We start from the raw sequence: 27,791 nt of genomic DNA, 5'->3' as shown, positions 1-27,791 counted from the left end.
AGGGAAAGATGCACATGGGATGCAGTTGGGAAAATATATTTATGTAGAGGAGAGGAGACCTAGAAGACTCATGTGCACACAGTACAGCAGGACAACTCTGCAGCAGCCTTCGGCTACATATAGGAGTGCCCTACAGCAGCTTGACACCTCTAGATCGCTGTTAACCTTTTTGCCTTTTGCAGACTCAACCTCTTGCTTTCCTCACAACCACAGGGACCAGATTTCTATGTTACAACCCTGAAAAGTTAGTTTCTTTAGTCTACCTAGAGAGCCAGTTTGGTGTAGTGGTTAAGTGCGCAGACGCTAATCTGGGAGAACTAGGTATGATTCCCCACTCCTCCACTCACAGCTGTTGGATGACCTTGGGCAAGCCATAGTTCTCTCAGAGCTGTTCTTGAAAAAGAGCAGTTACTGTCAGAGCTCTCTCAGCTCCACCTACCTCACAGGGTGTCTGTTGAGGGGAGGGGAAGGGAAAGGAGTTTGTAAGCCTCTCTGAGACTCCGAGTGAAGGGTGGGATATAAATCCAATCTCCTCCTCTTCCTCCTCTTCTTATTTTTGCGGTGTTTTATGAGAAACAGTTAATTGCAATAATTTCTAGGGACCTGTTTACAGAAGTGCTGAATGATGAAATTTAAGAAAGGAACTTCCAAATAGAGAAAGCTTTCTCAGGTGGTTCTTTCTGTCTTTCTGAGAAGCATCTGTTGCAGGCAGGCTTTTGATTGTGAACATGAGACCTGCTTCATGTTGATGAATCAGGGATCAAATAACTGCCCTCTTATGTTCAAAGTACTAGTTTTGCAGTCTCTGTGGTACTTCGTAGAGATTCTCCCAGCCAAATGGGATTAGTTTATTCCTAAACAATTCTCAAATAGCTGGGAGAATGTTGACATGAGCTAATCTTGTTGGTAGGTGGGGCATTGATTTTGATTGACCCTTATCCATAAGAACTCAGTCCTTTAAACCATCTTCACAGGAGCTGCTCATTGATTGGATAAGAAATTTCCATACATTTGTGAGAATGGCTAAAAGGCACCTGGTACTTCCACAGATATGTTGTAATGGATTTCCTTGTACCCTGGCATCTGGGACAAAAGCTAGAACTGAGACCTTTCCTTATGCATTTACTTAAGGAATGTATTAATCTTGGGCAAGTCCATGCGTCTAACCTTGTTTAAAGACTGTGCAGGAGGCACTCAACTCTATTTAAAGACATTCACTTCATGTGGGAAGGAATTACTGTTATGTATGGAACAGAATGTATGAATGTATTGAGCTTGAGTCTAAGCAAGGTATTGTAAACTGACCTATCAGAACAAGGGAAGTTCTGGAGGGAAGCAAACTGATTGGTCTTTATGTTCTGAATATGAATTGATGTTATCTGACATGTGGGCGTGACTTGCCAAGCCCGGACTGTTTAAAAAGGAGCCTGTTGCTCAGTTGTTTGCCTTGTTCTGGTTCTTCTTACTTCGTGTTCAATAAAGCTGTTATCACTGTTCACCTGCTGCCTCGAGTCTCGTATCTAACAATTACAAAAGAAGATCTATGAGGATTTAAAAGGTACTACTGAACAACAACAACAACAACAACAATATGCTCCAAATTTAAACAGTTGCTAAGATTGGAATATATCTTGAATGGTAAACAGGATTGTGAAGAGTAGGAAGCTAACAGTGAGATCTATAAGTTAAGGTCTGTAGATATGTTAACCTAATTGATTGCTTATATGCTTATATCAAATTGTTTGTGTAGTACCTACAATATTCCAACAAATGAATCTGACGATTATTTCCGGAATTAGTGCAGGCAAAAGGTGAATGGAACTGGTGTTACCATAAACTTTATCCCTTTTTTATAAAGATGGAAAAAAATATTGAAAATGGAGGGAAGTACGTAAAAATTTAAGCACTAAGCAGAAAATGCTCGGCATGAGTGACATAATAGTCAAACTTGTTTCTAGCTGGGCGGAAATGCATTGCACTGGAATGGAGAAAGACAGGATTCCAACTCGATATTTTTAATTTGGAATAAAAATTAATTAAAATGTATATGGCTCTTTTCCCTCCCAGAATCCTTCTCCCCCTCTCTTTTTTAGAGGATATCAGTTCTGCAGACATTCTGGTTTAATAGGTTTTTCCCTTCTCCATAAGAAATCCTGGGAATGACAGCTCCAGGGCGAGGGTCTGAGATCTGTATCTCGAAGGCTGCTGCAAAGTTGTCCTGCTGTACTGTGTGCACATGAGTCTTCCAGCTCTTCTATCCTCTACATAAATATCTAAAACCAAACTATAATTCCTTGGATTTTTAGGATGAAGCTATGATAACTGAACATGTATAAGAATTTTTTGTCTTTAAAAACAGTGTTGTGATGCCACAGATGCAACCCCTTAACACCAGGCCATGAGCCACTGTTGAAGGTCAGTGTTCTAAAGCACATTCTTCTATGCAAATAGATCCAGGTGGGCAGCCATGTTGGTCTGACTTCCATTTCAGTGTATCTGAGGAAGTGTGTGTGCACACAGAAGCGAATACCTTGAGTAAAACTTGGTTGATCTTAAAGGTGCCTCTGGACTTTGTGTCCTATGCAAAGTAATTGGTCAAATTAGCATGGCTGGCACCTCACATGAAATATTAGCGTGCCTTAGAACTAGCCTCAAAATCCTCTACAGCATGCAGGGATCCTATGGCAGATGTGCAAGAGTTATTCTCAGTGGTACAGTTAGGACTTAATGGTATTATGCAATCTTTTTTTAGAACAGTTACCTAATGTATACCTAAAATGTGATGCCACATCCTACTCCCCCCTCAAACCTTTGAGCTGGGTCCCTAGACTTCATCCTCAAAGTCTGGCCATAGTTCTGCTACAAACAAACCAGTGTAGAAGATGGGCCCCTGAGAGCAGGAAGCTTGAACTCCAATATTTTTAGTGTATTAACCCACCAGTTAAATATGTGAGATCCCCCAAACTTGCCTTTTAGGTGTTGTGAGTTGTTCTTTAGGACTGAGAGGTAATTTTCATTATAATCAGGGGTCGTTTCGTAGAAAAAGAGCTAGGGGAACTCATTAGCATAACTCATTAGCATATGCCACACCCCCGACATCACCGGAAGTGTGTCATAAGGCCGCCACCCCTGACATCACCGGAAGTGTGTCATAAGGCCACACACCCCGCCCCCAACAGTCCCAGCCGCCGCCACCGGCCTTGCAGCTCCACTGCCGAGCCCCTTGAGGGGCCCAGGGGTGGACCTGCAAGGCCAGCAGGAGTGCAAGGAAGCCCCGCGAAGGCCCTCCCTGGCCTCAGGCAGGCAGGGGTGGGGAGAGGCAGGGAGGAAGCAACTTACCCTCCCTCTTCTCCTGCCTCCTGGCTGAACGAGGGCCGGCAGCGGGGTGCCCGGAAGCAGGGGGCGGGGCTTCGTCATATGCCCCGCCCCCTGTACCTCACCCGGGGGAACTGCGATTGCCCCCGAAATGACCCCTGATTATAATCCTAAATAGAGTTATGCTCTTCTCAGTCCATTGAAATCACACTGCGTAGTAATCCAAACTTTAGTTGACTGTTTATTTGGTTTTGTTGCCCAATGAAGCTCACAATAAAAGTTAAGGAAGTAGTCATGCTGAGGGAAGTACCCATTCTCAAGTGGCCCTACTGTTCCTATCTGTGATAATTGTATACTGTGAGTTCTTTAAAGCCAATGAAACCAAGTGAAGTGAAATGTATTATAATTTTTCAGTTTATTTGAAAACAGCAAACACTTCCACATTGTGTGTTCTCTATAACTGTTTGGTATCAAACTGGATAGAACAAACAGCTAATGAATCTATTGTTTGTTCCTGGCTTTTCCAGGTGGGGGCTTTGTTTTTTTCCCTGCAGTGAAATGAAATAGCTTTCATTTTAATTAATCCTCTTTTGTATTTCAGGTCCCTCTTGTGGTGGGAAGGAAGAAAGCAGTGCAAAGGTCAGTTCCAATAGAAACATTAAAGATGCATCTGAAAGCCTTAATTCAAATGTTGTGGACTGTGATAACGATTGCACAGTTCACTACATAGCATCATGCTAACAAGGTAATATTTTTTCAGCAATTTGAAACAGAATAAATTTTATTTTTTATTTTTTTATTTATTATATTTGTATCCCGCCCTCCCCGCTTTTGGTGGGTTCAAGAAGTAAAATGTCTGGATTGCCTAGAGTGTCAGACTAGGTTCAAGTTCCCACTCTGCAGGGACAGGGCCTCAAAGCGTGGACCAAGCACTTTCACTCGACCTGATCAAGGAAAGGAGGAAGATCTTCTAAACTAGTGCTGTTATAAACACTGGATGCAGTGTGTACCAGGTTGCCTGACTCAGCTCTCAAAGAGGAGATGTGAGACATGATTTGATTTGGAAGAGAAGAGTCCCTCATTGCATATTTTAAAAACTGGATCATAAATTGCCCTGCCCTTAGTCTGGACTTCTCCTTAAACTGAAGCGGAGGACTGTGCAATGTTCCTTTGTACAGAGCACACCGGTGCTTCAGAGACAGGGGCAGTAGAGCTAGCAAAATTAGATAGGTCACTTCCTGTATCCTTCCACTTGTCTGCTCTGTCAGCATTGGGTGATATGGTTATACTACTTCCACTCTCAGGCCTGGAAGTAATGGCATTGGACAATGCTGTAGTGTTTTTACCACATAGATTTGGGAAATTCCTAGAGCATCACACGATGCTGTGACAGCGTGTCCGGGCCACCCCGTTGCTCTGGCTGCTCTGGCTGCTCCATGTGGCAGTGGGGGCATGGACTTTGGGGGGTGAGGTTGCCCACTCTAGTGGGTGATCTGGCAGCCCTATACTCTTACAGGTTCCTTCCTTCTGGCTAACTCCTGCTATTTTTACTTCTCTCTCTAACCACCATGAGGGCAAGGCATGTCCTCTGCAATATCTCCTCCCTAGCTTACATAGCTGTCTAGAACCTTTTACTCTAACTTTCCTATTCAGCATGGACTTCCTTCAGAATAAAAGACTAATTTCTACAGCAGCACGCCTTGTGTGAACTTTATGCTGCATCCCACTTCCACACACAAACCAAGCACTAAGCTTAAAGAACTATGAGTAAGGGATACTGACGTTAGGTGATTATTTCTTCCAGATATCAGCCCTACACTCTTTTTTTTGTTTTTTGGCCCTCCAAAGGGGGATTTTTTTTTATTTTTTTCCATTTTCTACAATTATGGGATAGGGGTAGGGATACTAATACCCTAACACTATTACTATGGGTGATGGGTGAAGGAGATCTAATACATATACCAGGGGTCATTTTGTAGAAAAAGAAGTGCATGAGCTCATTAGCATAACTCATTAGCATGACTTATTTGCATATGCCACACCCCCTGACATCACCGGAAGTGTGTCAGAAGGCAACATCCACCGCTCAGGCACCACCGGGCTGTTTTGGATTGCTAGTTTTTTTTTGGGGGGGGGGGATGTGCAGATCTGTCCTCACAGAGGAGGGAGAGCTTGTACCTGAAACTGGGCCCGGGGGGGGGGGGCTCTGCAACTTACCTGGCTGCTCCTTGCTCCTTGTGGCCCAACTGAGGGCTGCTGGGAGTAGGGGGTGGGGCTTGTTGCATGTGCCCGTCCCTGGACTCCTTACTGCCGGAGCTCCACTCCTGTGTGCTCTCACAGGAAATGACCCCTGCATATATCTACTTGATTGGGAAAAGAATACTACCATTCTAATCTATTTCATTTACTGGATTTGGGGGAAGGGAGAAGTCTAATACATGTCACTATCTGAATAGCTGAAAAAATAATGCTTTTTAACCTAATATTACATGTTATATCAAGATTTTGTTCAATTATGATAGTTCACATTTAATAGCTTAACACAATTACTGCCTTTAGTGCTATTGTCTTAGTTCTAGAGTCTTTTCTTCTTACGTTTCTTCATTTTCTGGAGTGTGGGGGCAGCCTCTCCTTTCTCCGATTCAGATTATTCTGATGACATGGAATTTTGGCTTGTTGAATCCTGTGAGTAGGATTCTTCTTCTTCTTCCTCCCCATCCGGTTTTAAATTCTTTTCCTTCTGCTTCTTTTTTGTATTAAACATTTGATCCATAAATTTTTCCGCTTTTGGAACAGAGTCAATTCTATACTTTTTGTCCTGGTAATTGAAGCTCAGCCCTTCAGGGAATAACCATCTGTATGGTATTCCCTTTTTTTTTTTGCAGACAGTAAGCATCCTATAGAGTTTCCTCCATTTTCTAACTTCGAAAGGGATGTCTTTCAAAATTTTTACGTCTTCATTCTTGATTTTTAAGGATTTTCCCACTGTTGACTTTAGCAACAGTTCTCTGGTAGATTGTTTCATGAATTTTATTAAATCTTCTTGTTTATAATCCATTAATGGGGCCAAGGCAACTGCCAAAAGTTCTTTTAAATCCTCGTTCTTCTCTTCGGGGATCCCATGGAAACGTAGAACGTACATGGATCTTTCCAGCTGGATCTGTGTTAGTTGTGTTTTATCAGAGGATCTTTCCTTCTCTGCTTCATCCACTCTTTTGTTAATGTTCTCAGTCTGCTTTTCCATCTTTTTCAACATTTTCTCAGTTGCTGAGGTTCTTTTATCCATTTAATTCAGTTGTTTTTGGACACTGTCCACCTTAGTTTTGAGGTTAGTCATCTGATTGATTAGGAGGCGTAGTGCATTTGCTAACAGTGAAGAGAAGTCTGTAGTTACTTCCTGGTTCTGGGAGGGAGTCGTTGGTATGTTATTTCCGGTCACCAGTTTTTTCTCTGGCGCCCTCCATCCTCTCCCAGCCATAATATCAACAAGAAGTAAGTTTTTCCGGCTTCCGGTCTGGCTCCCGCGAATGGCGGACGCATCCTCGGGTCGCTCCCGAGGGCGTCTCGCCCGCCCGTGGTGGAGGAGGGAATCTGCATGAGCGGAGACCCGAACGAGCACCTCAGAAGTAACTAAAAATTGTTTCCCCCCCCTCCCAGCGAAAAAGGCGAAGAGGTTAATCCTCCATCTGTATAAGCGAAAAAGAAAAGGAGGGGGGGGGATGAATTGAGCGGACAGTGATGTTTTCCTTTGATGTATTTGAAAGCGAGAAGCTTGTCTCTCTGGAGCACATTTTAAGAACTTTCTAAAAGTAAACAAAAAAGAAAAGATGTCGGAGCTGGGCAAAAGCGAGCGGAGAAGGAGGGAGGGACTTCCGTCTGGGCGTTGGTTTGTGTGTAAGAGCCGGCTGTTGAATGTTTGGACTGTTTATGGCTGTGAATCCGACGGGAGTTTTGCAAAAAAGATAAGTTGGAATTGTGACAGCGAGAAGTGCCTGATAAGCGCTTATAAGTCAACAATTGCGAGGAGGACCCATAGAGAGTCTGGGAGCGAATATAAAAGCGAAAATGAAATTGATACCATTCTCGAAAATGGGGACCTCCGGGGCATGAAAGGAAGAGGATTTATAGTGCATGAACTGAGAGTATCAACAACAACCCGAAGGAGGATCTAACAAGCCGGAAGGAGAAGACAACAGAGGAAGCTCCTCCACGTCAGCGATACTAAAAGTACCCAGCACACAAAGAAGCGGTTCTGAATGTGCACAGAAGAGATATTTTTTATTAACAGAAACTCAAAGGAACATTACTAACATACTAACAGAGAATTACATGTAACAGGACTAAGAAAAGAAGTTTGACAACACACAGAAGAAGCCCAAGAAGATTAATTGGACATTACTAACAGTTTAATTTACCAGTTTATATATCACTCAGCTTTCTCTTTCTCCCACTGTCTACCCTTCCCTTTTTTTCTTTTAAGCGAAATACCTCCCCTTTTTAGGGGAGCTAATAAAACCTTTATTAAAAAAAAAAAAAGAAGTAAGTTTTTCAAAACAAGACAAAAGTTATGTGATTTAGTCCCGCTTTGTATACTTTAGCAGTTTTTGCATTCGCCTAACTTCTTATGCGTTTATTTTAGCTCAAAGTCTTTTTTATTTCTGATTTTAAACCATTTTTAAAGTTTACTCAGCAGGGGTGTGTGTGCTTGAATTCCTTTCCCCCGGTGCTTCAAACTTAGGTGCTTCCAATTACTACCAAGGTTCAGTTCGCTTTTTTCACCTGAGCTTTGCTTAACTCACAGTTTGTAGCCTTGGAGATCTTTTGGAAGCATTTTAAAAGTTTGACCGTGATCGCTTGCTCCGGCAGTCGTCTCTGGGCACCATACTGGCTCCACGGCAACAGTATCTTTCGGGGAAGAAGGTGAGCCTCAATTCCTTGACCGTCACCTTGGAAGAGGCTCTCCCCAGCTCCCCAGGCTGGGGGTCTCCTACAGAGACCCCAGGGAGGTCCGGGATGAACTCGGACCCCTCCCATCAGCCGGATCTCGGCGCGTCTCCATCAGAGCGAGACTGGACGCGTCCGAGCAGCGAAGCGCTTAAACCGGAAGTCATCAGTCCTACACTCTTAAGCGCTACACCACACTGGCTGTTTCCAGTTGATAGCCAGCAAATACTAAACGTGTGAAACAAAGGGCAATCATGGCATTTTCTTTTCTATGGGAATCCTACAGTGCAATTCTATGCAAAGTTACACTAGGCCAAGCCATTGAAAGGAAGGCCGAGTGCCAAAGAATAGATGCTTTCGAATTATGGTGCTGGAGAAGACTCTTGAGAGACCCTTGGACTGCAAGAAGATCAAATCAGTCAATCCTAAAAGAAATCAACCCTGACTGTCCCCTGGAAGGCCAGATACTGAAGCTGAAGCTCAAATACTTTGGCCACCAAATGAGAAGGGATTATTCACTGGACCCTGATGCTGGGAAAGATTGAAGGTAAAAGAAGAAGGGGATGGCAAAGGATGAGATGGTTAGACAGTGTTATCAATGCAACGAACATGAAATTGAGCAAATTCTGGAGGACGGCGGAAGGCAGGAGGGCCTGGTGTGATGTGGTCCATGGGGTCGTGAAGAGTCAGACTCGACTGTGCGACTGAACAGCAAACAAACAAACAAGATGGCTTTGAAGTCCGCATTAGATTTGGAATGGAGGGAATCTCGACAAGAGTAACTAAATCCCAGAACTACTTCACAGTGTAACATTCCCACCAAATATGGGGGAAGATACCTGTTAAAATACAGTCCTGACCGCAGACTTGGCTGTAGTTCAGATGCATAAAACAGAGTCTTACATGCCACTTACAAAGTGCCTCATATTGAGTCTCCTTTATATTTACATTGAATTACTAAGGTGAATGATGTCAAATGGACTCTTCCAGATTCCTTCTCCCTTTTTAGTTTTCACTCTACAATCAAACTGTACTGTTCCACCTTTTCTGTCATTCTACAAATGAACTAAAAGTAACTGTTTAATCTTTGAAGTTTCAGCCAACACTGCTTGAACTCTACACAAACTCAATTTTCTTTCAAACCTGGTACCCACATGGTTAGCAAAGTGCTGAACATCCCACATAGACATCTTGGAAGAGGAGTCATCCAACACATTACTTCATCTTTCTGTTACAAATATATTTTCAGTGGGGGCCAGCAATGATTTTATGTGCTGACAAGTATTAAGATACTGCTGGATGAAGCCTTGATTCTTGTAGGAGTTATTGTCTCTTCCTCCTCTCAGAAGGAAATGCTAATAAGTGGATTGAGATCCAGAAAATTACTCATTGACCCAGGAGATCAGGCTGCTGGCCCAGCTGGCTTTGGCTGGAAGTGGTGCTAAGTTCAGTAAAATGGGTGCCCCAAGTGGATTGTATTGGGCTCTCATCATTAACATTCACTCTGGTTAATTAGAAATACTAAAATAACATGGGGATAATTTTTGCCAGCCTGAAAGAGCATGAATAAATCAAAAAACTATGAGTAAACAAAATGGTTCCAATTAGCTTTCCAGAATGGTTCCTACCCTCACTTCATCAATTCAAGCTAACATCAGAGCTCAGCACTGTGTTAAGTGATAAATGCTGCCTTTATGTCTTAAATTGTTTTTTAAAAATTAAGACATGCAGACCCAACTTTTGTCACATGAAAAAAACTTGACAAGCAGAAACACCCCATTCAGTGACCAGGGTAAATGAAGGACGCTGTACAGCACATTTTGTGCAAATGTGGGAAACTTGTAAGGAAGACAGTCCACCATGATTTTATACTCGTACCAATGAAACGTTCCTCTGTGAATTCCTCTGGTCCCACATTATCCCATGTACACTTAAATGGGGAAGCACCTAACATAATGGGAATTCAAACCTATACTTTTACCACTATCTATACATTTTCATTTGCATGTTTCCTTGGTCTCAGCTGTGCCTCTAGGGAGATTATTACAAAACAGTCTGACTTGGCAATTTCTTCTGGGTACACCAACACAGCTGCTGAAGGAAGGGGGAGTAGGGAAGAAGAAGAAATCTCATACTAGATTTTGGACTGGGAAATTAATATTATTTAAATTGATTACTATTGGCCTTTTACTGACATTTTTGTGTTTTAGTAAATTTTTCTATTTTACTGTGAACCTGTACTATGCTTCTGTTTCTATGTTTGTTCAAGTTAGGGAAAAGAATCCCTTACACAGAAAATAATTTCTCTTATTGTCCCAGCATGTGTGGCTTCTTCTGCTGACTGTTTGGGCAGCTCAGGTTTTTCATGCCACAGTGTAAAGCACACAAAAGACTGAGTCAGGAAAGCTCCACTGACCTCCTGCAAGGCTGTTAAGAAAACAGCCTTGGCTAAAGCCAGAGCAACCCAGCTATCTTTTGACTTTCAACACATGGGAAGCCACGAAGATTACAAAAACATAGCCCCCTGGAGAGGCCCAGGTGTGAGTTAACAACACTCTACACATGCACCATGTTGTCCCATGATTCAAAGAGCTTTAAACATTACTCCTTTCTCCCAGTACAAATAAATCTTTAACACTGCAGTAGGACAGGAGACAACTGTTGTAATACCTATGAACTATTGCAAGAATTTTTCTCAATATTCAGTCTTTCCCCCAACAAGTTGTATCCACTGTTCCCTCTAAGCTGAGTTAGTGTGAGCCAGCTCACAGCTTTTTAGCCTCCGGCTCACACATTTGTGTCTCAGGTCAGGAAGGGAGGACTCCAGAGCAGACTAATTTAATGCAGTAGCCAAATCGCTGGCTCACAACTTTAATCCCAGCAGCTCACAAAGCAGAATTTTTGCTCATAAGACTCCACAGCTTAGAGGGAACATTGGTATCTCTTATTTATCGCAAAACTTTCTGCATCCATGGCTGAAAAGGTTTGGAATGATGTCTTCAGAATTCAGTCCAGATGCTTTTGATTCAACTTTTATATCGGCTGTTTATCCCAATTGTTGTTTTTATGGGGTCTGTTTAATTTCAGGAACAGGGTTTACAACAGGTGCTTTTCCATTGACCCTTATTTTGAAACATTGTCATCCCTGGCAAGGTTTTAACACTGCAACCTATTACATCTTCCCAGCTCAACAGAATATCTGAGAGCATAAACATCCTCTGCCATGCTACGACTTATACCACCTACACACAACTCAGTAGTGGGAAAGCGGTGCAGGCCATGAATCCTCACCTGGACAGACAGAATTGACCAATGCCTTACATGGGTACATGTGCTAGGACTGATCAGCACAACAGTCAACCAAAATATGACACTTTTTGAATGAATCAGGATATGATTCACTGGTGTAGCCCAGAAGCTGCTTGAAACACTAACACTTGCTGAATGGAATAGGGCGGGGACAGTTGCTTTTGTCCATTAGGTTTGCCTCATGCAGAAACCCTGTTTTAGTCATCAGATGTCCAACAGTGAATGCTGGAATGCAAAGGTAATGCTTTGCATTATAGTGATCTTTAAAAAAAAAAAATTATGTAGTTTTTGGTATATATTACATATTGTCTTTTAACCCGTACATTACGTGACAGTTTATACCCCTTCTCCCTCCCTCTCCCCCCTCTACTGTTCCCATGTGTTAGTCCTTTGTTCGCAGCCATGGGCACAGAGTCCAAATCTTGCACTGAATGTCTTCTCTCCCTTCTGATGGTAACCACTCTAGGTATGTCTTCCATTTCTTCCTGATTTCTGTGGTCTTGTCTTCCCATGTGGTCTTCCGGTTCAGCTTCTCAATTATATCCGACTGTATGAAATCAAACAAATAATTATGCCAGATTTCTACTGTCCACTTACTCTTGTCCTTCCAGCCTAGAGCAATCACTGCTTTGCTTGCTAGTATCATAGCTTTAAATATAGCTTGATTCTCCTTGCTTACTACTGGGTTCCCTATTATGCCCATTAGCATTAAGTTAAAGTTTATAGTCAGTGAAACTTTACATATTCTCCTTACGATTTTTAATATTATTTTTATCCAGAAAGCACTAACCTCTGGGCATTCCCACCACATATGGGAATTATAGTGATCTTTATACTTCCAGAACACCCCCTCAGCCTCAGCTGGTAAACTCCAAAGGGAACACATGTGGAGAGGAGGCTGTGGAGGATTTAGAAATTCCCCCTAATATCCAGCTGGTACCTTCCAGCCCTTACTTTAAACCCATTATTGCGAGTCCTATCCTCTGCTGCCAACAGGAACAGCTCCCTGCCTTCCTCTAAGTGACAACCCTTCAAATACTTAAGGAGAGCAATCATGTCCCCCCTCAACCTCCTCTTCTCCAGACTAAACATTCCCAAGTCCCTCAGCCTTTCCTCATAGGGCTTGGTCTCCAGGCCCGTGATCATCCTCATCGCTCTTCTCTGCATGTGCTCCATTCTGTCCACGTCCTTTTTGAAGTAAGGCCTCCAGAGCAGCACACAATACTCTAGGTGTGGCCTGACCAATGCAGCATACAGCGGGACTATGACAGCTTGTGATTCGGATGTTATGCCTCTGTTGATACACCTGAAGATCAGCTGAACTCTTTATGATGAACTAGGTGGCCTGTCAATAGATCCTTGATATGCCTTGCAAAACCTAATAATTTTTCTCATTTAAAAAAAATAATGATTTGTTAAGTGTATACAGACTTTCTTATGAAGTACTAAGAAATAATAGTTATTGCTGTTATGTACTGGTCCTCCTCTGAAGAAGGTTTATGAAACAAAAGTATTATGTGGAAATTTTGTTAGAAGACTCCATTTGACGTTGGGTCTTTATTGCAAATGCTATTGTACATGTTACAGAACATCACTTTTTTGGAATAATACTGTTGTCAGAGAATATTTTTGTGATAATACCATTATTAGAATATACAGATATTTTGCAGTATTGTTCTTTCTGTATTTAGTGTCTTGTAAACAGGGCTTTTCCAGTTTTCTTATAGTTTTGTGGCTGTGGTCCTCCCAATTTGGTGTCATCTGCAAATTTAATGAGTAGCCCCTCCACACTCTCATCCAGATCACTGATAAAAATATTGAAAAGTACTGGGCCCAGAACTGAGCCCTGTGGCACCCCACTGGACACCTCTCTCAGATGGAACACCATTGACAACTACTTTCTGAGTGTGGTTCTCCAACCAGTTCCCTATCCTCCTAACTGTCCTACAGTCCAGTCCACAGTCCTTTAGTTTACCCATCAGAACATCATGGGGAACCTTTTCAAAAGCTTTAATGAAATCTAGTTTGAGGTTAGGGGGCTGTGTGAAAGAAAAGGTATGTCCTCCAGTACTTGTGAAAGAGAACTGTCATTATCCAGTAGAAGTTGTAAGTCACGAACACTGACAATGTTTGAGTTGTATGTGTCCACTAGTGGTGTTCTGTTATTGCCTCTTTGGGGCCTGTCTTGGAACAGGTTTTCTCTGGGTACCATTCTGGCTTTGTTCATTAAATATACATAAGCTTGCATATAAATAAACAAGTTGTTTTGGGTTGTTGCTCTTACAGTAGGCACCATCTTGGGGTAGCATTCACTCCAATAATGAGAGACCATGTTCAATGACTCTTTGAAGGTAGCATCCCCCATATATATTTAAATACCTGTATACACCTTTGTTGATCTGTTTCTTGACTTCATCAGGTAGATACTTTAGTTCCAAAAAGGTTTGTCGTAGATCTCTCAGGTGAGAATCTCTTGTCTGTAGGACTGGAGCAGATGCAGCTGTAGCATAGAGCCTGGCTATATACAATGGATCGCTTGGTATGTTTAGGATGGTAGCTGGAGGCATATAGATATGTTTGTCGGTCAGTAGGTTTCAGGTATAAGGTGGTGTCTATGTGTCCATTGTGTATTTTTACAGTAGTGTCCAGAAAATTTATTTCTTGTATGGATTGATTCATTGTCAGGTTGATGGTAGGGTGAAAGTTGTTGAATGCCTGGTGGAATATGTCCAGGGCTTCTTTACCATGTGTCCAAACAATAAAAATGTCAACAGTGTATCACAGGTATAATAGAGGTGTGAATGGGTAGGAGTTTAGGAAGCATTGTTCCAAGTCAGCCATAAAGATGTTAGCATACTGTGGGGCCATGCAGGTGCCCATAGCTGTACTATTGATCTGAAGGAACAAGTTGTCACCGAATTTGCAGTAGTTATGGGTGAGAACAAAATGGCACAATGTGGTGGCAAAGTCAGCTTTGGTGTTCTCAGAAATCATTTTCCTTATTGCTTGTAGTCCATTTTTGTGTAGGATGTTGTTATACAGAGATTCCACATCCATAGTGGCTAAAATAGTATTCTCTAGAAGGCTGTTCAAAGACTGTATTTCCCTCAAAAAGTCTGTGGTATTGCACACATAACTAGGAGCGCTGATGGCATAGGGTCTTAGAACAGAGTCCATATATCCAGATATCCCCATGGTGATAGCACCTATTCCTGAGACAATGGGTATCCTGGGTTGCCCAGTTTGTATATTTTGGGTAGAAGACAAAATGTACCTGGTCAAGGTTCCTGTGGTGTGTCTGAAAGGATTTGTTCCTGGATGTGCAGGTGTAATTCCTTTATAATCTTTAGTTATTTTTTGTATTGCTGTTAGGAGTGTGCATGCGGCGATACTGAGCTGAAAAAATAACAGGCAAATACCTTATTGGTATTTTCAAGATTTTTTTTCAACCGAATATAAAGCTCAGTGTTGTCTAAAGCGATCTGAAATGGCTGAGCTAGAAAAATCCTGAAAATATTTGGGATTTTGGGGGGCCACCAGATTGCTGGTGTTTAAAGGGATTGCCTTCTCTTTTAACATTTTCCAGGTGAACATGCCACTTTGGAGTTCACTTGCAACGCAATGCAGCTTGCGAAAGGCATTTAAAGGGAACGCATTCCCTTTAAATGCCTTCTCCTCCTCCATTGGAATTAATGGAGGATAGGGACGCTTCTGTTGGGGCTTATAGAATCGGACACCCTGGTCCAATCTTTTTGAAACTATTGGGGGGGGGGGGGGTTGAGGAGAGGCACCAGCATCTATGGTGCAAATTTGATGCCTCTACCTCAAAAAACAGCCCTCCTCAAGCGCCATATACCCGCAAATCAATTCTCCATTATAACCTACTAGTCCGATACCTGTGCTTCACTACGGTATTTAAGTTCTGTAAATCCAGTTATAATACTGATGATGTGAAGTTTGAAATGTGACATTTGTTGTAGGAATTCTAACGGAGAAGATTGTAGTGTAAGAAATGAAGTGAGACATATGTACTTTTTTTTCTCTACCAAAGGACCTCTCTGTAGACCACATTGGTGGTTCTGCCCCCAGGTGCTAGGATCACCAGGCTGCTTGATGAGCTCACTCTGGAGCAGGCAACATAGAACTGTCCATTTAAGAAGCAGTTGTCTGTTAAGTCAATTCCTGTCACCTTCCACGAAAGTGATGGCCTCTTTACTTGTGTTCCTGGATTGTTTTGCTCATATGGAGACTGTATTGTTCTGAGCACCTCAGGGTGATCTTGTTGGTACTTGGCCTGTGCAGCTCAGTGGACTGCAGGAGTACTATGTGCAAATGTCTTTGCCGCATTCCTAAGTTGCCTCCTCCTGGCAGCTGCCTGTCCAGTGTAGGGGGGGGAGGGGGGAGGAGTATTAGAAGCCACTGTGGAAGCGGGGCTGGCAGGATCACTAAAGCGTTACTGCTGGGGTGGGCTCCCTCATGGCTTTAAGCACCCTGCGACCACTGCTGCACCTGACAGAAGCCACTGTGGAGGTGGGGCTGCACCTGACAGACAACCACATGTTAGGTGTAGGAGACAGAGGAAGTGTGTTGGAAGCCATCAGAGGCTAGGCCAGCAGCTTTGCTTCACCTCACAGGTGGTTCTTGACCACTCCTGATTTCCTCAACTGTCATTAGCTCTCTGCAGCTGACCAATCGGGGGGGAGGTGGTGCAGAGAGGCAGCTGCCTGGCAGCCACATTGGAATCCATGGGGGGAGCACATTTCCCCCCTTTTGACCCCCTTAGGGGTCGAATTTCTAAAAATCCTTTCTTAGCGAGCACCTACACCATGGTAGGAGCGCTCTCCCTGAATTTGGTGTCTCTAGGTCTAGCAGTTTGGCCTGGGCATTGATTTTACGGTGAGGGGACTTTCTTTTATATATATAGATGGGGACCATTGACGATAATATTTACCAAATCTGAATAGCATACCAGTATTGGGATTCAGGAATATCAAGAAATACTGTTATTTTTGGGATTCAATATACCAAAACCCAAAAAATACTGTGGGGTTGGGGTTTTTTTGCACACCCCTAATTCTTGTGTGGGATCTGAGTCCAGTTGTTTGTAAAACGCAGTATTTGAAAGTTGTCTTTGAGCATCCTGGATGTAGTCTGATCAATTCATGACATCAATGGCTCCACCTTTGTCTGTCCCTTTAATTATAACCAGTGTACGAACAGTAGAGCATCTCATCCTCAGTAACTTCTACAGCAGTACTTTGCATTTCCTTGTTTATGTCACACTAGAGAATTTAGTTTTTTGTAGGAACGGTTTCTTTTCCAACTTTCTGCTTCAATGACACATGCTTGCAATGTAGCAAAAGTTGCACACAAGATTAACACAAATACTGAGACCTTTTTTCTTCCTTCAATTGTACTTTGTTTACCACTTGGTTTGGGCAGTACCACCAGTGCTTTGCACAGGAACAGAAAGAAAAGGGGATAAAGTCCAATTGAACAAAATTAGATTCACAGTAACAGAGTATGTATGGATATACAATGGTAGGTGGTACCTGAAATGACTTTTGACTCCATGAAAAGGTCTAGGCAATCAAAATATTTGCTTCCTGGACTATTTCTCCTGTAGAGAAGCAAAAAGTGCTATTCTCACATCTTTCCCTGAGCTCATAACAAATAGCAAATTATTTTACATTTTAGCTATCCAACAGTCATAAATAAACCACTCTCCTTCACTACCAGTAAAGTAAAAAAATGAAGTCCTCAGACCAGTCTTAAAAATAACATCATACCAGAATTCAAAACCTAGTGTTTCCAAGTACAGATTTACAGATGTCCAGTGTAACAAATTTCTGCCTACCTGAGACCGAGTCTGACAGGATTTAGCAATCAATCTCTAACCTATATTATAAAATGAAGAGCCTCAAAGCTAGGCTTGACCCAATTCTAGAATAAAATACTCCTCCTATAACTGAAAGCCAGGTTGCCAGACGGAATCACCCTTTTGCAGGTTAAAACAGGTATTCAGTGCATTGTGTTCCTTTGCAATCGTCCTTGAAGCCCCAGCAGTTTTAACCGTTCAGCTGGAGGAGTTGCAAAGTACATTTTCTGCTCCTCTGAGTACTTCTCCTTCACTTCAATAACATCCCGGTAGCTCCAGTCCCGCCAGTGGAAATTGAACTTATCCAGTAGTTCTATTTTCTCCCCTTCTGTTCTCACACAATCAATAGGTGAATTCTGCTGCAAGAAGGGCACCTCAACATCTGGGAAAATCAGGAGAGCCCGGATGGCAAACCAGCCTCCATAACAGGGATGAATGCAGACACCATAGATCTTCTGGAAAGAAAGAAAACAGACTGAGAGCATCAAGTCAAAGGTCTGCCAGTACTTCAAATAGAGTGCTTTGCAGTAGGGAAGGAAAGCGAATTCAGTTATAACCTACGCACATAATAAGATTCCTATCCAAATGTACCATCTCTTAGTCAAAAAGTCTGGGCTGGGGGCCAGTTCTATTTATATTCCAGGCCATGGAAGTTCTGCCTTTAGTCACGTGGTGACAAAACAGCTTTGAAATGAGGTGAAAGCAGTTTGAGGCATAATTTCACACATTATTTTGTCCTAACATTGCTTCTGTTCAAATAAGTTCTTCAATTAATACAAAACCTGTTCTCCAGAGGGGATGAGTGTACATACCATGAACAGCAATTCCCTGTCCACACAGCCTTCAACCACCTGTCTACTGCCTTAGGCACCTAACTGTATAATCCAAGGAAACAAAGAACAACCTGCTAAATTTCAGCCTGATCCTAAGAATGCTTACTTGGGGGGGGGGGGACTCACTAAATTCAGTGGGGTTCATTCCCAAGTAAGGTGTGTACAAGATTGCAACTAAAGACTATTTATCCTAATGAGTGGATTTTATAAAATGTATATCCTACACTCTATTCACTAGGCTCAGACTGGCTTATGGCACCTTTTTTCAAATGCAAATAATTCTGTTCCCAAGGGGCTCATACTCTAAAAAATTACATGGTCTCCTGAATCGAAGAGACCAAACTGAGCAAAAGTGACAGACACCCACACTACACTATATACAGAAGGGAAGGGCTGTGGTTCAGTGGTAAAGCATCTGCTTAGAGTGCAAGAAGATCCTAGGTTCTATCCCCAACATCTCCAGTTTAACGACACTGACAATAGGTGATGTGAAAGACCTCTGCTAAAGATCCTGGACAGCCACTGCCAGTCTGAGTAGACAATAGTGACCTTGGCAGACTGATGGTCTGATACAGTGTAAGGCAGCTTCATATGTTCATGAGTACAACTGGCTCAGGTTCCATCAAAGGACAGTATTTTCTAAATAGCTATGTCCTAAAGAGCTGCAGAGCTGTGGGCTTTGCTAGGCAGAAAGCAGAGGTGAGTTTCATGACTGGTGGTGATAGTGTCAGTGAAGCTTTGCCCAAAGGTAGGTAGATCTTCACTGCCAGGTCTTGGAATGCTCCTTTTCTCCAGCAGTGCTGCCAACTGACAATAGCTTCCATAATAAAAGGAGCCAAAAAGCAGGAAGGGATGAGCAAGAAGCAAAGCTAAGCAACATTTGTCTGTCTGCCTTTGATTTTAGATACCATTCACCAAAAAATTATAGTTTGTTCTTACTTGGCCCTGGCTTTCCTGGAATGATGAATGGGCATTTCCTTGATGGAAAACATGAACTCTCTGTGTACGTGCAGAGAGTATATTTGACCATAATTACATGTGCAACAAGCAGAGAGGAGAAAGTCACAGAAAACATTTACAAAACATACCAAATCCTTTTAATGCGTGAAAATAAAAGTTACGTCTACCTATTTCTAACAAACACTACCCATTGCTTTGCATGTTCTGATGTAAAGCTTACCTTCTCTCCCCAGGGATCTTGCTGCACATCTTTCCTCTGGTAGTAATATGCAGCACCAGCTACGTGTGCTGCAGTCTGGGCCAAGAACCTGGGCTTCCGATTGGGCAGCATCTCATAATCATACATGATATCCATCCGCTGGTCAGCAAGGCTCTGGAAGAAGGAGTCAGCATCAGACCAGGGCTTACAAGTGAAATACATAATCTTATGCTCTCAGGTACCCTCACATTCTGTCACGGTTTCTAAAATTATGCCACCATATTTTATTTATTCAATGATCTGCTCGGGCGAGGTGAAATATGACTTTGAATATGTGGCCTAAAAACAACTCAAGCCTAAAAAACGAAATCTCTCCAACTCAGTGGATTGCTACAACAAGTGATTCATTATTTTGTAAAATTTACATAATTAAAAACTGCAGCTGCTGGCAAAAACGTGTGTTAATATTCAAAGTGAGGAAGTAGAAGGGGGGGGGAAACATTCTGGTGTATGCACATTTGTCATTGAAGACCTTAAACCCTTTACAATAGTTATCATGGTGGTACAAAGCTTGTCATCTGTTCCCTGGGTGGTTTTTGAGGGGGTGATTGTGTCGGTTATCTGGAAGAAACCATGCTAGATCACCACAAGCCAATGCTGTATTTGCACACTTGGCTGTCTGTCAAGATGTTGTGTTCTCAGTACCCACTGCCCTCATCTTCATTCTGCAGCTGGGGAAATAAGTCACAAACAGCAAAATCATGTTACAAAACATGACATCACCATCATGACAGTTAGGCACCACTCAGTCCTTGCTTATGAAAACCTCCACCCCCCAAGGGAAAATTTCATTAATTCACAGAATGTGAACTTGTTGAAATGACATGCTTGCCATCACAACACTTTTCCAAACACCTATACCTACAGTGCTTGTTACTTTGCTGGATTTACAAGATCAGTCACTAGGTTCCACTGTGTGCATAATGCAGATGATCTGGAAGAGGCAGTAGAATTCTAGACTGTAGGTCTTCAGACTGCAGGTATAGGTGTCATTTTTGAATGCTTCCCCAAGTACATGGAGGGACCTAGCATATCACAGAGAGGGCTATGCCAAACCATTTCCCATGAAGTTAATTGCATGCAGGGTTGTTTGTTCTTTAAATGTCAGGGAACATTTTAAAATATGACCCCTCCTCTGCAGTTTGAATTTTAGCAGCTGTGTAATTTGTAGAAAGGCTCTTGACTGCTATGCCCTCCTGCAGTTCTAAATACAAGGAGTGGCTTCTGTAACAAATAAATACATAAATAAATGGGACAGAGCAACTTCCCCATGAAGAAAGGCTAATGTGCTTGGGGGCTTTTAGGTCAGACAGTGATACACATGTGGCATTCGCTGCCAGAGGATGTAGTGATGGCCACAGGAATTAACAGCTTTAAAAGGCGATTAGACAGATTCATGGAGGATAAGTCTATCAATGGTTCCTAGCCAAGGTGACTGAGGGGAACCTCCACATTCAGAGGCAGTAAACCTCTGAATCCCAGAGCCAGGAAGCAACATCAAGGGAAGGCCTCAGCCTCTATGCCCTGTTGTTGGCTGTCCAGAGGAACTCGCTGGCCACTGTGTGAGACAGGATGCTGGACTAGATGGGCCATCAGTCTGATCCAGCAGGGCTCTTCTTATGTTCTTATGATGGGGGAGGGAAAAGTATGACAGAGATTTATAAGGATATGTGTGATGTGGAAGAAGAAGAAGAGATTGAATTTATACCCCACCCTTCACTACCCGAAGGAGTCGCAGAGTGGCTTACAAACTCCTTTCCCTTCCCCTCCCCACAACAGTCACCCTGTGAGGTAGGTGGGGCTGAGAGCTCTTTCGAGAACTGCTCTTTCAAGAACAGCTCTGACAGAACTATGGCTTGCCCAAGGTCATCCAGCAGCTGCAAGTGGAGGAGTGTGGAATCAAACCTGGTTCTCCCAGATTAGAGTCCGTGCACTTAATCACTACACCAAACTGGAGAAACGAGATACAAAGAAATTCACCTCTCATAGAACTACAGCTTTCCAGCATCCAATAAAACAGACCAGCACTAGATTCATGACAGACAAAAGAAATTACTTTTGTATACAATGCATAATTAATTTATGAAATTCAGTGCCACAAGACATGGAGACTATCATTGGATTGCTGGTTTTAAAAGGTGAATCAGGCAAATTCATGCAAGATAGTCTGCCAATGGTTATTAATCATGACAGCTAAACAGAACTTCCGTGGTCACAGGCAGGCACTTCTGAATACATTAATGGGGGGAGACAATGAAAAACAGTTACTATCATGCCTTTCTTAGGGGCTTTCTGAAGGCTGGGCACTCCTGGAAACAGTATGCTGGACTAGATGAACCTTTTGTCTGTTCCAGAACTCTTTTTGTGCTCTTATCATGGAAATTTAATTTATTTATTTGTATGCTGTGTGTTCAGAATCCTGCTTGGGGCAACTTACAGTTAAAACAATGTAAAAATATAAATACAAGTCATTAAAAATGACAAATTCCATATGTTAATTACATAGTTCTCTGGTCATCCACAACAAATTCATGACAGACGAGACTTTGTGTTAAGAACTCTTACCTCCCTAACCAATGAAAGGTGATAGAAAATGCACTGATCCACAGGATCATGAATCTTTTCCAGCAGCTGATTCTTCAGGAAAGGTTTGAAGGCTTTTTAAAACATCGCAGGCTCAGGAATGCTGAGTACCAAAAATGCCAGTGTGTTATCTGAATACGGCAAATGAAAAGTTGAAGGAAGGACTGCATTGTACCACCCTACCTTCAGAAAAGGGAAAAAATCATTAGTCCAGGACATCTGGATATTGATGATCTAAAATAGCATTCCATTTCCACAACTGGGATTACAGTCTGAGTACTGTAGGTCTAATAAAAAAAAGATCAAGATGGGTAGACTGCTGTATTGCAATTGATAATGAAGCTCAAGACAATGCATCCACCCGGACTGAATCGGGATTAGGTTTCCTGTCTCATTAACAATGTTGATTTCTCCACACCTATTACCCCTCTGCATATCAGAAGACCCTGATGCTGGGAATGATTGAAGGTAAAAGGCGGTAAAAAGTAAAAGAAGGTAAAAGAAGAAGACCCTGATGCTGGGAATGACTGAAGGTAAAAGAAGAAGGGGACGGCAAAGGATGAGATGGTTAGACAGTGTTATTGATAAAATGAAAGTGAAATTGAGCACGCTCTGGAGGACGGCAGAAGACAGGAGGGCCTTGCGTGATTTGGTCCATGGGGTCGTGAAGAGTCAGACTCGACTGTGCAACTGAACAACAAATATCTCACCCAATCTAATCATGCCTGCTATTGTTGTTCACCTGCTATTGTCATTTGCCTGCTAATGTCATTTGGTATCTGAAATCACTCCACTTTCCAACATATAGGACAGATGGATTCACATTCTAGCTGTATAAGAAGAAGTGAGCAGGGACACCTGAAAGCTCATACCCTGCCACATATTTTGTTAGTTTTTAAGGTGCTGCTGGACTCTTGCTCTTTTCTATTGTTATATTAAAGAAACCCATGATTATTAAAACCAAATACTCCCACCAGCCAGAGGACTGATCCTATGGCAGGGTCATCCTAAGGAGAGATACACCCTTTTAAGTCCATTAAAGGGAATGCGCTTAGAAGGGTGTAACTCTGCTTAAGGTAGCACTGTGGGTCTCCTAAAAAAACCCACGCCAGTGAAAATTTGCATGACTTCACTTTATTTCCCAAGATTCAGATATTCAAAGGATTGAGAATTTTCATTTGTTTTTCCAAAGACTGGTTTGACAAAAGTCAGAGGAAAGGTGCGCATATTTGGATTATTAAACCAGTGGAGTCAGGGAGTAGCCACATAGGAAACAGACAGGGAACTGTGCAAGCACTGTAGCCCCACCTAGTGTTCAGTGGAGGCTCTATCCAGACCTCCGGATTACTCAGTCTCCATTTCAGAGTCCTTACCATATATTTTTCAGACTTTCTTCTACAGTCATAAGAACTGGCTAGAAATTTAGTTGGGGGGAGGGAGAAAGGCACATCTGAAAATGCTGTGTTCCTTGCTAGAGAACAAATATGAACACAGAAAAGTCACACTACACAGGACTGTATCCAGAACAAATGTTTGCAAACGTAACTACTTAAGTATGTACACATAAAGTATAAATTATTATTTATATCATGATTTACTTTTGCAAAATACATAAATAGACTGAACTCTAAAAAAAGAATCAAACGAGTATGTGTTTGGTGACAGTGTCCACAATCCTTAATAAATAATTCAGTTTGATAATGCTAAGACAACAGCAGCATTCCAATGTCAGCTTCTAGTCCTGACAACAAACACTGACTGATCTGCAAACTATTTCTGAGACAATTATATCCCAATACTTAGTCTTCTTTTTATTCACATGTAATCCCATCAGCAGCAATTCCCTTCAAAATGCTGTATAAGTATTTATTAATTTTTAATTAATTTATTTTACTTCATTTACATCTTGCGTTTCTGTCCAATGGGGGCCCAAAGTAGCCTACATAATTTTCTTCTCTTCCAGGCTATCATCACACCAACCCTGTGAGGTAGCTTAGGCTGAGTGTGTGACTGGCTCAAGGTCACCCACCGAGCTTCCATGGCAGAGTTGGGGATTTGAGTCTAGGTCTCCCAGATCCTAGCTCCACACTTTAACCACTTCACCACACTCAAACAGGCTCTTTCCCAAATCTTCTGAGAAATTCCTTGTTACGCACCGTAGGTTTGAAACAATTTCTGCAAAAATAAGGCCACAGAGTAATTGAAAATCAAGTTCACAATCACATACTCTTACACCTCAAATGATGACATCATGGTGGTGAGTGCAGAGAATGGCCTGAAAGCTCCTGATGGCATGTTCTCACACTCTGAACTAATGAGAATTTCTGCTACAGACATACCCATGGAATTCCAGTAAGTCATAAACATCAAGACCAGACGGAGCTCTTCCACCAGGCTTTCAACTAAGGAGCAGCCCTACCACTGCCACCAACGATCGTGGTTGTGAGCCTGGGCCTGGCTCTGAGATCGAGCCATACCATCAGGCGACTTAAGAAGATCACCACACTGGAAACTGCTTGTGTGTTTACATACTGTAAAGGTAAAGGTAAAGGTTCCCTTGCTCGAAAGCCAGTCAAATCCGACTCTAGGGTTGCGGTGCTCATCTCCGTTTCAAAGCTGAAGAGCCAGTGCTGTCCGAAGACGTTTCCGTGGTCATGTGGCCGGCATGACTAAACACCAAGGCGCACGGAACGCTGTTACCTTCCCACCAAAGTGGTACCTATTTATCTACTTGCAATTTCTTGCTTTCGAACTGCTAGGTTGGCAGGAGCTGGAACTAGAGATGGGAGCTCACTCCATCATGCGGCACCCGGGTCTTGAACTGCTGAACTACTGACCTTCCACAGCCTGCAGTTCAGCGTCTTAACCACTTGAGCCACCGCAGCTCCTTTACATACTGTAGAACGCCTTAATTAATGAAGAAACTATCACTATGTTTTATTGTATTTGACTGTTTTAAATGTTTTAATGTGGATTTTATGGTATTTTTTACCGACTAATGTAAGCCGCCATGAGCCTGCTTGTGGGGAGGGCAGGGTATAAATTGAATTAATAAATAAAAATAAATTTAGAAAAAATAAAAACCCCAGGCTACGCAAAAAATAGAACTGGCAAAGAATGCATGCTTCCCTTCTACAGTTGATTCACAAAATATTGAACAATAATTGAAGACCTCCATTCTGATTTCTACTGCTTGCCAATGTGTCAGAGGAATAAAACTGTAAAAGCAGGGGTCAGTTAATTTGGTGTTCATAATCCAACTTCTGACATAGGCTAATGACACAGCATCTCTGGTCCTTATGATGTCATAAGGGTTGTGGGTGGCAGCAAACAAGCCACTTGGGACCTTCGCTTTAACCATCTGATTCATGCCCAAAGATCAACTAGGAGGAAGACCACATAGGAGGAGTCATGAGCAGAGGCAGGTAATGGTGCTCTGAGTCATACAGCCCAAACCTACGCATATTTCACTCAGAACCAACAGACAAGCAGTTATTCCATGTATTTAAAGACATAGCTGCCACAATTTCACAGAAAGAGAGTGGAGGTCCTAGTATGGCTACACGAGGGGAGGGATGCATGGGTGAAGGGTACTAAGCCCCTTCCCATGCCTCCTAGATACCTCCCTGCTGCCTAGCACTTTCCACCCACTTTCTGATACTGGTGCTCAGAAAAGCACTTAAGGAAAGGGACTGTGAGGTCAGCTCTGAGCAGTGAGAGGGTTCTGCACTTCTCATCTTCACATCCTTTTTTATTATTGGATAACCACACCCATATTCTGTGTTTCAAAGTATGGAACTGCCTCCTTCAATTCTAGGTTGGCCTTACGTCCCACTGAGTTCAATGCGACTTCCTTAAAAAATAAAATGTACTTCGCATTAATAGCATACTCAAATGTTTGCATGCTTCTTCACAAGAAATAAAAGCAAAACAGACTCAAAACAAAAAACTTCTCCAGACAAAGAAGAAAATAAAGTGTGGGAGGGGGTGTCCATAACCTGATAAATGCAATCCATCCTATAGGCAAAGACGGAGTAGCACTTTTTAGGAGTTATCCTACTTGCCTGCCTACAGCTCTGAACTGGCTAAGAGCTATAGAAGTCTTCCCATTGGCTCAAACTAATGTCCATTTAAAGTTTCCAAGACAGCCCACACACGTGAACTACCATTCCAAGTTAATAGGAAGAACCAAAGATATTAAACCCCTCCCATAAAGTAAACAGGATATTTAAGAAGCAGGCTCAATGAAACCAGGTAGCAAAGATGTATGAACTAGTACTACTAGCTTTTTCATAATGCTGGACTAATATTTTCATCTAGCCGTCCACCATCTTTGCCAAGAAGTACCCATCAACACTCCATATATGTCCAGGGAAGTCCAATGTAAACTTAGCTCAAATTTAGAATGAATTTGTTCACGTTCTCAAAGTGAAAAGTCTAGGTAGGCTTGAGGTATTCTCCACACAAACTACTTTATAACAGGAGGGGGCACATAGTCATAAACAGTTGTAAGAAATATTCCCTTCACCAGGTCACCAGAGTCTTCTGATCTCAGCCAAATTAATATTTCAAGCCAGATAATGTTTGTGTTGGCTTTTCAAAATTCTGAAATTTTATACATATATTTCAGATTCAGTTAATATAGTTAAGGTGGAGGTGCCAGGAATAAGATCCTCTAGAACCTAGGCATTGTGGCTCAGTGGGAAGGATAATGGCTCTGTGGGAGAGCATCTGCTTGGCATGCAGAAAGTCCCAGGTTGAATTCCCAGCTCCTCCAGTCGAAAGGATCGGGTAGTAGGACCTCTGTCTGAGACCCTGAAGAGCTGCTGCCAGTTTGAGTAGACAATACTGACCCTGATGAACCATTCCTGTTTCAAGCCACACATACATACTCTCCCCCCAGAGAAGGAGGGGGGGAAAGACTGAAGCCAGTCCTAAACCCTCAGCTCCCATACCCAAGACCTCACCACTGGGCTAGAAAAGCAGATGCAAAGGATGGATGCCATCAGGCATTAAGCACTCCACTGTTGCCCTGATATCACCAGCAGCCCTAAATGGTCTGGGACCATCATACTTAAAGAACTGCCCCTCCCACTACAATCCCCCACACTGCGTTCTTCATTGTGCATTGACATAGGCGTAGAGTTCAGGGGGGCGGAGGGGCGGGGGCTACCTCCGAAATTTTCCGGGGGGGGTCTCAGCCTCCCCCGGGGCTTGAAGAGAAGCCTTTTCATTCCGCCGTCCGTAGACCTGAGGGACCGCGATCCCTTCCCTGTGATTATTCCGAGTCCCGCAGACTGAGATCGGCCTCCCCTGCGCAAAACCTCCTCCGCCAAACCAAACTCCCTCCCTCCCTCCTTCCCTCCCTCCCTCCCTCCTTCCCGCTACTGAATCCCTGTGCAACTGCACGGCGAAAGCGGGCACCCAGGCCAGAACCGGCTCCGCTCACTTCCTTTCCCCTCCCTGACCTGTCCTGTTTGCTTCGCCCCCCCTTCTTTCCTGGCTCGCCTTCGGCGCTGGCAGCCGGGCTCCCCCCCAGCCCCATCCGCCTCCAGCGACCTGTCTCTCTCTCCCCTTCTTCCCAAGCCCCTACCGGGAACTTCCCAGCCAATCTGTCAGTGTCAGCCAAGAGTGGCAGAGCGCTCCCCCCCCCACACACACACACACTACACCTCCCAGAGATCAGGGAGAAGGGGAGCCAGAAAATGTG

General features: G+C 42.9%; 1 protein-coding gene across 1 annotated transcript in view; it reads right to left on the bottom strand.

The window, feature by feature from the left end:
- Positions 1-16,875: 16,875 nt before the first annotated feature.
- The window catches only part of MMACHC (methylmalonic aciduria (cobalamin deficiency) cblC type, with homocystinuria), a 23,382-nt gene continuing 12,466 nt past the window's right edge, over positions 16,876-27,791 (bottom strand). Inside the window, 3 exon segments of the mRNA XM_015408286.1 lie at positions 16,876-17,901; positions 19,460-19,612; positions 22,064-22,264. Of these exon segments, the coding sequence (XP_015263772.1) occupies positions 17,590-17,901; positions 19,460-19,612; positions 22,064-22,264 (666 nt within the window). The 3' untranslated portion in view covers positions 16,876-17,589.

Source organism: Gekko japonicus, unplaced genomic scaffold, assembly GCF_001447785.1.
Source record: "Gekko japonicus isolate JY-2015 unplaced genomic scaffold, Gekko_japonicus_V1.1 scaffold258, whole genome shotgun sequence".
In the NCBI taxonomy this organism is placed as follows: Eukaryota; Metazoa; Chordata; class Lepidosauria; order Squamata; family Gekkonidae; genus Gekko; species Gekko japonicus.
This window is presented reverse-complemented; position numbering and strand designations above follow the sequence as displayed.